Below are 10,407 nucleotides of genomic sequence, written 5' to 3'. Positions count from 1 at the left end.
CCCAGGGGAGGACCTGTTAGTACTTCCCAGAGGAGGACCTGTTAGTACTTCCCAGGGGAGGACCAGTTAGTACTTCCCAGGGGAGGACCAGTTAGTACTTCCCCAGGGGAGGACCAGTTAGTACTTGCCCGTGAGTCTCAGCGTTTGAGAGGAGACAAGGGGACTCTTGCACTGCCCCCTGCCTGCAGAAATACAGCATGTTTCTGATTTCTCATCCCAGGCACGCTCCTACAACAAGCAGATGCGACCTGCCATTCTAGACCACTGTTCTGGAAACAAATGGACAAACACGTCTCACCAGCCCGAGTATTTGGTAGGAGAAGAGGTAAGGAACTTGGACAATGAAAGGAATGGAAACAAAACAACTGATAGTCCCGAGTTCGCGGTTGTTTCCTAACACTTCTTGGTCCTGTTTCTGAAGACCAGATACTTCACTGCCCCTCCGGGTTGTCAGTTACCCCACACTCAGGGTCAGGAGCACTCAGAAGAGTTTGGATGTGAGTCCAGACAACCCTTAGAGACAGCTCTGATGATGCGCTTCTTCCTGTCCTAGGCCTTGTACGTCAACCCGCTGGACTGCTACAATATTCACTGGCCTATTAGACGGGGTCAGCTGAATATCCACCCAGGTCCTGGGGGCTCCCTGACGGCTGTTCTCGCAGATATTGAAGTGATATGGTCTCATGCAATCCAAAAGTATTTGGAAATCCCACTGAAAGATTTAAAGGTGAGGGGAAATTCCCAGTTCTTTGGGTTGACTTTAAGATTCTTAGGGAGTCCAAGTGCACATGACTGAGTTGTGTGTGACAGTGTCCTGAAGCAGTCTCAATGTTGGGGTGGTGGGGATATCTTACTTTCTTTAATTCTCCTCCAGCGATCCCCCCCTTACTGTTTTTTTGGTCTCTGAATACTGGAGAAACCACGAGCCTGCTCATGTCCACGGCCTTTCTCCGTACCTCACTCAGACTTATTAACTCCACAAGTTTCCATGTCACACGTTCACAAGGACTCTGAGGAGTCAAGGGAAACATAGCTGTTCCTGTTTCCTTCTGAAACCGAGAAGCAGCGCAGCACAGAGGTTTGAGCTTTTGCTCGGGGCTCATGGTCATAGCTGCTTCTCCTGCACAGGGAAGCCTCACGAAAGGTGGCATTATGGGACTGGACTTGACTACGTGGATGTTAACACTTTATGTTTCTCATTGGTTTTTTTTCTCCAGTATTACAGGTGCATCTTGTTAATCCCTGATATCTATAACAAACAGCACGTGAAAGAGCTAGTGCATATGATCCTGATGAAGATGGGCTTCTCAGGTATGCCCAAGATTCCAGTGACACCCTTTAAACTGTTCTTTTTCAGTGACAAAGTTAGTGGTGTTCACCAGTTTATTTAAATATGCATTTGGAACGGACTGATGTTCCGGGTGTTTGCCCCGAGATTTCTGGGTTCCTGGGCGGAGCTGATCGTTTGAGGCTGTCTACTGCTGTGCATCAGATTGTTGACACTCTGCCTCTTTGTAATACTAGGGATTGTTGTCCATCAGGAGTCTGTGTGTGCTACATTTGGAAGTGGCTTAAGCAGCACCTGTGTTGTAGATGTTGGGGACCAGAAAACAAGCGTGTGCTGTGTGGAAGATGGGGTGTCTCATCGGAACACACGGTACGGCTCTTCTCCCATCTCTGTCTATTCAAATCACCACGGGCCAGAAATTGTCTGAGATGAAGTCTGCGTAGGCGTCCAGCAAGCCTGGGCGATAAGTACTAGCCAGGTGCAACTGATGCCAGTGACCTTGCCCTTAGGGAGCTTTCAGCCCGCATTCATAATACCAGTTCCTGGGAGCCATAGTAGGTGTTGTGCAGGTTAGCTCCTTGTCGTTTGTGTGGTCCATTACATCCTTATAGCAAGTCATGTAGAAACAAACCAAATTTTTCAGGTCTAAATTCTCTAGAGTTTGGAATATTTGCTTTCCTTATCATAGATATTTCTCAAAAATATGATGTGTATGTTCTTAACTGACAGATTAACCATCTTCCCCTCTTCTCCTGACCTCAGGCTCTGTCTGGCATATGGGGGCTCTGATGTGTCGAGGTGTTTTTACTGGCTCATGCAGCGAGCGGGCTTCCCTTACAGAGAGTGTCAGTTAACAAACAAAATGGATTGCCTCCTCTTGCAGCACCTTAAAGAAACATTCTGTCATCTAGACCAGGTGAGAACAGAATTAATATTGCTGATTATTTTGGCGCCGGGAAAAATGTAAGGCATTTAAAGGGAACTTACAGCTTCTACCAATCTCATGCTGTTCACCGAGGTGGTGAGGCCTGGCAGCCGAAGCTCTTCAGCCGCTCCTGGGTATAGCTGGTGGTGAGGAACTCAGGATGGTCTCAGGTTGTGTAAAGAGACGTAGGCAGTTGCTGCCAGTGGGGGTCTGGCCACGGCACCAAAGGGTGAAGGTGACAGCTGAGGGGAAATGGATAGAACACGTAAGGAGATAGGTGCACTGCTTAATTAAATGTGGCTGTGTGCTCTTTTATAACGTGAATTAGCAGCGTTTAATCACTCATTGCTGCAGAGTTTTGTTTGTTTGTTTGTTTGGTTTGGTTTTTCAAGACAGGGTTTCTCTGTAGCTTTGGAGCCTGTCCTGGAACTAGTTCTTATTGACCGGGCTGGCCTCGAACTCACAGAGATCCGACTGCCTCTGCCTCCTGAGTGCTGGGCTTAGAGGCATGTGCCACCACTGCCGACGCCATTGCTTCAGTTTTAAACTTTATTCAGGTGATACAATTATGATTCTTAGAAAACGTGGGGAACATAAAGACTGTAAATATCACAGCTATTGAGGACACATTCTTACTGAGTCCTGATGTCTGTCAGTAATGAATAAAACAAAAAGGACAAATGGCAGAGATTCCAGAAACTAAATAGAGAAGCAAAGGACAGTTGAACTCCTCTTATGTAGTTTATGGTAAGTGGCTCTGAGTCGGGGTAGCCATGTTATGTTGGGCTTTATATAACGGCTTATGTGTAATTGGAGGCCTTTACTCGCGTTCTCACTGACAGCGTCTTTTCCTGGAATCAGGACATCTCCGGGCTTCAGGACCATGAATTTCAGATTCGGCACCCAGATTCTCCTGCCCTGCTCTACCAGTTTCGATTAGGCGATGAAAAGCTCCAGGTAACCAGGCAGACATATGTGTTCACAGGTGGAAAGAAAGCTGTCCCTGGTCAGTGAAGCTGAGAGAATTGTCAGTGTGTGAGGTCGAATGCCAGCTCCCTGTTGGTTGGTTAGTACCCAAGCCGACATAGCCCGTTAGGGTACAGATTAGAATAAATCTGCCCCTCTTCTTTTTTAAATATTGTATTTTAATTAGGTGTATATTTATATATCTGTATGGGTACATGCATGTATGTGTGTAGGTGCCCACAGTATCCAGAACAGGCATCAGATACTCTGGAGCTGGAGTTTCAGGTGGGTGTGAGCTGCCGATGTGCATGCTGGGTCCTCTGAACTGGATTCAGGTCCTCTGCCAAGATGGGAACTGGATTCAGGTCCTCTGCCAAGAGTACTCGTAACCACTGAGCCATCTCTCCAGTGCCCAGGCTTTTCTTTTAATCATTCAGAACATGGTGGAATTTAGATGGGCACTGGCCTTGCTAGGACATAACAAAGCAAATGGTAAGGCACTCACTTTGCATTTCCTCAGGAATCTCACATGGTGTACCATCCATCCAGCTGGATGAGGGGCTTTCTGGTCTGTTACACAACCCTTTTCCCAGGAGGGCTGCTGCCCAGTGTGACATGGAGCACCTGCTTAGTGACTTTTGCCTGGGGAAGAATGAAGCTCCATGATTTCCGAGGAGACAGCGTCTTTCCCTAAGCATCCTCCTTTTTATGCCCAGGCTCCAATGGCACTGTTTTACCCAGCAACCTTTGGGATCGTCGGCCAGAAGATGACGACCTTGCAGCACCGATCCCAGGGGGACCCTGAGGACCCGCATGATGAGCATTACCTGCTGGCCACACAGAGCAAGCAGGAGCAGGTGCGCAGCCCTCTGCGGGAGAAGTATCTCCCCACAGAGGAGAGCTTTGCCCAGAATTAACAGATCCTCATAATCAGTGCAGCTTCAGTAGACCAACCTGGTACTGTTTTCACAACTGCATAAAAATGAAGTCTCAGTTCAAGATCTGCCTGAGGAATTTCTTCATTCCTCATTAGCGGATACTAACTTTTTATCTGAGTGCAGGTCGGAACAGTTAAAAGTTAATTCTGTGAGGACACTTGCCTTTGGCTTGTATTGTTTACTTCTCTACTTCTGGATATGTATCCAGCAGTACTTTTGGTAAAATTTTCATTGTTTTGTACTTAATGCAGAAAGTAGGAATACAGCTGAGTTATTTATTGGGTGGGGCCCCAGTAACCTGGTGTCTGCTATGGACAGAGCTGTAGTTCTCTTCACTGCTGATCTGGAACCAGGGGTTGAAAACTTGCTCGTCTTCGTTCCTGTCCTAGAGGAGAGGAGGAAGACTGGACCTGGAAGTATGGATCCATAACAGCCACGGGCATGTGAATCCCATTCACATACTCCAGTGATAAGTCAGCTTAGGGAGAAAGTCTATACTGACATTTCTGTTGTAAGCCCGCGCTCTGACGTACAGTGCTGAAACCTGCCCACATGTCCAGGCTTTCCCGGAGCATCCTCTCCTGTGTGCTCAGGCTACCTGGGCATGGGGCTAGGCTGTGTGTGTACCATGGTGACTTTTGCTTATGGTGTTCTGAGGAAATAGAAGGACAACACCAGCAGTGTCTTGTGCTCAGACCATCTACTGCTTTCTCTTTAACTTATTTACAGTCTGCAAAAGCTACTGCTGACCGCAAGTCTGCATCCAAACCCATTGGATTTGAAGGGGATCTCCGCGGCCAGGCCTCTGATCTTCCAGAAAGACTTCATCCCCAGGAGGTGGATTTGGCTTCTTCCCAGGGGGACTGTCTGATGGCCAGCAATGACTCTGAGGAGGCCCTCACTGCGCTGATGTCCAGGAAAACTGCCATCTCCCTTTTTGAAGGAAAAGCCCTGGGCCTTGATAAGGCCATCCTGCACAGCGTGGACTGTTGCTGTAAGCACACCCCACTCACCGGTAGAGAAGTGGGGTGGCTAGGTGACTGGTTCAGTCTTGATTGTGAGCACACCCCGCGTCCCAGTAGACAGTGGAGTGGGGTGGCAGCCAAGTGAACGGTTCCAGTCTTGTGTACGGTGCAGCATTTTCTCTCTCAACCACCAGGCCTACTCCACTCTTGCATTGCCGGGTACTGTGAACACAGTAACGCAGTGCGGTTGGTTCCTGGCCCCATAACGCTTGTACTGCCATGTAGTCTGGTGCTAGCGATGAAGATTAGCACACAGACCATGAAACCACAGCTCTGGTAGGCGCTAGAGTTGAACTACAGAATCCCAGCTGAGTTTCTGATTAAGACATGTAATAAGAAATTTGTCCTTCTCTAGAGGAGTTAGCAGTGGCTTTCTTGAATCTTATGAGAGATGTGAGGGATGATTAGAGAATTAGCATTTAAATGCTGGGGGCATTCTGGACTGAGGAAGCCTACAAAACCATGGTTAGCCAGGATAAGGCTAGAGGCAGCCTAGGTTCCAAACCACACAGCAGCCCCCCGTAGGCCTCCTTGAGAAGTTTGGTTCTAATCCTAGGAGTAGCGAGATGGGAGGTGGGCAGCAGACCCCATCTGCAGTGTTGAAGATGGAGTTCCCTAGTGACAGATCGTGGCTTGGCCATGTAGGTGGGTAAGTGGCATGATGTCGCTCTTTTCAGCATCTGACGACACCAAGAAGAAGATGTACAGCTCTATCCTGGTTGTGGGAGGCGGTTTGATGTTCCATAAAGCTCAAGAATTTCTCCAACACAGAATCCTCAACAAGATGCCACCTTCCTTCAGGCGAATTATTGAAAATGTGGACGTGATCACAAGGCCTAAGGTGCGTTGTTTCGTGTTGCAGGTTGGACAGTACTCTAATGAAACCAGCTTTGGTTACATCTAATTGCAGTGCATGTGGAGAGTGAAATCTAGGGGGGCACTGGCTTGTGACTGGAGTTTCGAGGACTTAGAGATGTGAAAAAATTACATTTCAGAGAGTCACAAATATAGTAGGAGTTCTTAACTAGCTTTCTTTTGGTTTGGTGTTTTTGTTTTTTATTGATTTTATGTTATGTGTCTAAGTGTTTTGTCTACATGTATGTTTGTGCTCACATGTGTACATGGTGCCTGCAGAGACCAGAAGAGATGATTAGATAGGTCTCCTGGAAATGGAGTTATAGATGATTATGGTCTGGCATGAAGATGCTGGGAACCAAACCCGGATCCCCTGGAAGAGTGGTTATTAACCCCTGAGCCATCTCTCTAGCCCTGATTTGGTTTTTTAGGTACTTAAACTTATGGTGCAGAGCCTGAATTCCTGATCCTCCTGCTGCTTCCCCCCAAGTTTTGGGGGTTAAGGAGTATGGCTTACCTGGTGTTGAGAGACTGGCTTTTCTGGTCCTTGCTCTGTTTGGATTTAACCTTATGGAATTGTAGGTGGGTCAGGAGATGACTTCTTTTCTTTTCCTGACAACCGGACTACTTCCTTTCCCTCCCTGGCCATCATAAGGAGCCGGTACTGGGCCTTGGACTGGAGATCTTCCAGGGCCTCTTTTGACTTCAGCTACTTTGAAAAGTAACACAAAGGCAGAAGTTTAGAAACAGGTCCTATCTGTATTTGGAACCCTGGCAGTGTTTTTCTTTGGAGGTGCTCTTCCTCTACTGGTACTGCATGTACGTGTGCCTACCTGTGGGGCTTGTCTGTGGGACGGTGAAGAGTGGCATCTTTAGTATTAAAAGTTGAGAAGTTCTCCTCAGCTGTAGCAGAGATGGGTGTGTCCGTTCAGTCTTCTGCAGCTGGGAGTGCTGGGAGATGTTAGACAGCTCCGTGGCTGAGGTACCCCAACTAGTTTTCTGCTATTCCACACAGATGTAAAACCTGCTTTGTTTGCTATTGACTGAGCAGAACCCCAACCCCACTTGCAGAAAACCATGTCCTGTGTCTCATTTGCCAAAATAACTTTACCTTTTGTCCAGGATATGGACCCCCGGCTGATTGCATGGAAAGGAGGGGCAGTGTTGGCGTGCCTGGATACCACTCAGGAGCTGTGGATTTATCAGCGAGAATGGCAACGCTTTGGCGTCCGAATGTTACGGGAGCGGGCTGCTTTTGTGTGGTGATGACCAACACCAAGTCTCTGGACATAAATACTTAAGGAATATATATATTTAATTTATTGGATTTGAAGCTTAATTTTCCTAGAATTAAATGAATTCATCTTCATGTTAAAGTATGACACTGATTTGAAATTATAATTGAGAATAAATATGAACTTTCTCTTAACCTTTCTTCAAGGTTACATACTGCACCTCACCCCTCCCCGCTGCACCCCACCATCTCCACAACGGGCAACCTTACAGTCCAGCCTTCCAGCCTGGTCAGCCACAAGGGGTGCTGTGTACCTGTGGGAACCTGCTGCAGTGTCTGTCCTTTCCTCTAGCAGTGCTTAGATCTAAAGCCGCCTGCTCTGGGTTCCCTTGGAATCAAGCACTGTCTTTGCTTCTCCCACCTCCCTAAGCGTGTATGTTGCTTAATTGTGAAGGGTTTTTTTTTGTTTTGTTTTGTTTTTTAACAAAGTTTGATTACAAAGGGTTTTTTTTTATTCATTTTTGTTTTGTTTTGTTGTTTTTTAACAAGGTTTGAATTACAAAGTACCAGTTCAGAGCTAGGTTTCCTGAGGCAAGGACTGAAGGGCAAGGCTGGCTGGTTTTCTTGCTCTGTTCCCTCTAGGGCAGGTTTAGGGAAAGGACAACACAACACTTGAAAAGGAGACTATGTTCCCTTGCTAGAACTAAACAGACAGGATTGAAGACTAATTTAGAACACCTTTAAACCCAGCATTCAGGAGGCAGGCCGATCTCATGAGTTCTAGGCCAGCCTGGTCTATAGAGCAAGTTCCAGGACAGCCTGGGCTACACAAAGAACACTCCACCCCACCCCACCCCCCAAAAATAAAACAAAAGAAGAATTTAGAATCATTAGCCTATACTGTACAGGTAAATCAGGTGGCTGCCGTAGTTTATAACTAACTTCATCTTTAAGCCTCTAGTTTGCCTTTTCCTGAGGAACAAGTAAAAGCTCTTGGAGTTCAGTATGATCAACAGACTTCAATCTGTGAACATTCTGGAGAGAAGCTGAACTAAATATAGCCAGCCAGTCTGGACCCTTAGAAAGCCCCTGAGCTGCAGCAAGTTACAGAAAGGACGTGGTATAGACAAGGGCAGGGCAGGGCAGGGAGCAGTCCCTGGGGCTGTGACACAAGGAAGGTAGGTTAGGTGGAGCATGTGGCTTCAGCCTGCTGTTACACATCTGCTCCTGCCATCACTATCACCAGAATCAGCTTGGGGAGGACTGAGAGGGAGATAGAAGTAGAGACGGATGAGACCTGGAGATAGGCAGAGAATGTAAGTCCAAGGTGGAGAATTGTGGGGCTGTAAGAGTCACCAGGTAAAGTTCTTTGTTGGGTCCAAGAGGCGTCCTTGGATGTAGCAATGGTTAACCTGGTAATACTATTTGGATATATACTTTCAAGTTTGAAAATTACCTGCTATTTTATGTTTCTGGGTCGTTGGAACAGAGTTTACCATCAGCCCTACACTTTCAGATGTATAATTTACCCGTTGTAATTGTCCTCCACATGAGTGTCTCTTACTTACTATGGTGGGTGTTGATTCAGAGGAAGTTGGTTTCTGGTCCAAGTTGTGACCCAAGCTATATCCACCCTCTATTATCAGTACATCTGTGAAGCATTGGATAACTGTCTTGCCAAGTAGTAGCCTTGCTACACTAAGCACTACCGCGGCCATCCAGTAGCAGCCTTCCCACACTAGCCGCTACCTCCGCCATCACAAAGTATCTGCTTACGAAGCTGGATGCAGGGAGTTTGCACTTCATCCTGGGTTTTATTTTATCCCTAAGGCATGTGTTAGGACGCATGATGTAGCCTTTCACATTTGCTACTTATATTGGCGCGGATTGAACCCAGGGCCTTGTATATCACACACAAATTCTCTGCCACTAACCCACAACCCCAAGACATGACCTTTGAGGAGAATATGCAATTACCAACTTTCCTGAGACACCCTTCAGCCTGGAACTCACAGCTCTGCCCATGTCCCTCTGGAGCATTGTGATTTAAAACATGTGCCACGGGCTGGAGAGAGAGCTCGGTGTTCAAGAACATTCGCTGCTCTTTCAGGAGACCCTAGTTCAGTTCCCAGCACCCCCGTGGCAGCTCACAACCGTCAGTAACTCCAGCCCTAAGGGATCTGATGACCTTGGCCTCTTCCAAGTGGTTGCTTGTACTCACTTGAACACACCCACATGCAGATACACACACCTACCATAATTAAAAATACATTTCTCAAAAGTGCCACTACACCTGACCAGACACAAATTTGCTTCTGTGTTTAAACAAGGTCTCTCAATTATGTAACTCTGACTGTTCTGGAACTACGTAGACCAGACTGACCTAGAACTCAAATTTCTCTGCCATTAAAGGCGTGTGCCACTGTTAGGCTCAAGTTTCTCGTGCCTAGATGAATTCATGGAGCCAGATTTCCCATGCAAACTGCATGAGGGTTTTTAATATACAAACTGAAGTTTCGACCAACACCTTTCCAGCACCCCAGCATGGTGGGTGCAGAAAGTATGGCAGGGAGCCCTGAGAGGGTAGAACCTTTAAAGGGGAAATGCTGTAGTCGGGGGAGCTCATGGCATGGCTTCTTGGGATTGGGGAAGGAGGGTTTAGGGTAAGGTAATTTCTAAAACCATTGGTCAGTTTGGGGGCACGAAAACCTAACAAAGCGCCATTAATAACTGACAAGGTATCTTCAAGGACAGGATGCCCCCCTATGAACAAACATCTGGACCTCATTAAATTTTATGGCCCTTCTCCCTATCTTCTTAATTGCCCACTTTTAGGGTCTCTGTCCAAATTTCTTCTATGGCAGCACATTTCGAGAGCTGAGATCGCCTCCCCTAACCTCCCCCATCCTGCCACCCCCGATCATTATATAACTTAAGATGAAGCCCCTTCTTTAAAACAGAGCTTGCAAAGTCAGGTCCTCACATTACCATGCCCAGCTTCCAGTTACAAACATTTTTACAGTCAACTACCTAAAACTGGATAACGTTAAAAAACAGTTTTATTATGGTATATGAAACCTTACTAGACAAATACATATGCTATTCTAGATCCATTTCTGTGGTTTCTACACTAAAAAAGCTGCTTCAAGAAAGTCAAGAGCTAGTAGACTCAAGAT

At 46.8% G+C, this 10,407-nt stretch overlaps 1 protein-coding gene across 1 annotated transcript in view; it reads left to right on the top strand.

Moving 5' to 3' along the window:
- Positions 1-7,651, top strand: part of Actr8 (ARP8 actin related protein 8 homolog) — a 15,892-nt gene extending 8,241 nt beyond the window's left edge. The window contains exons 4-13 of the mRNA XM_005348766.2: positions 221-325; positions 554-727; positions 1,218-1,311; positions 1,525-1,657; positions 2,051-2,204; positions 3,075-3,170; positions 3,896-4,036; positions 4,847-5,111; positions 5,820-5,983; positions 7,120-7,651. Of these exons, the coding sequence (XP_005348823.1) occupies positions 221-325; positions 554-727; positions 1,218-1,311; positions 1,525-1,657; positions 2,051-2,204; positions 3,075-3,170; positions 3,896-4,036; positions 4,847-5,111; positions 5,820-5,983; positions 7,120-7,263 (1,470 nt within the window). The 3' untranslated portion in view covers positions 7,264-7,651. The remainder of the gene's footprint in view (positions 1-220; positions 326-553; positions 728-1,217; positions 1,312-1,524; positions 1,658-2,050; positions 2,205-3,074; positions 3,171-3,895; positions 4,037-4,846; positions 5,112-5,819; positions 5,984-7,119) is intronic.
- The last annotated feature ends 2,756 nt before the right edge of the window (positions 7,652-10,407 follow it).

The sequence above is a fragment of the Microtus ochrogaster genome, chromosome 6 (assembly GCF_000317375.1).
Source record: "Microtus ochrogaster isolate Prairie Vole_2 chromosome 6, MicOch1.0, whole genome shotgun sequence".
Lineage (NCBI taxonomy): Eukaryota > Metazoa > Chordata > Mammalia > Rodentia > Cricetidae > Microtus > Microtus ochrogaster.
This window is presented reverse-complemented; position numbering and strand designations above follow the sequence as displayed.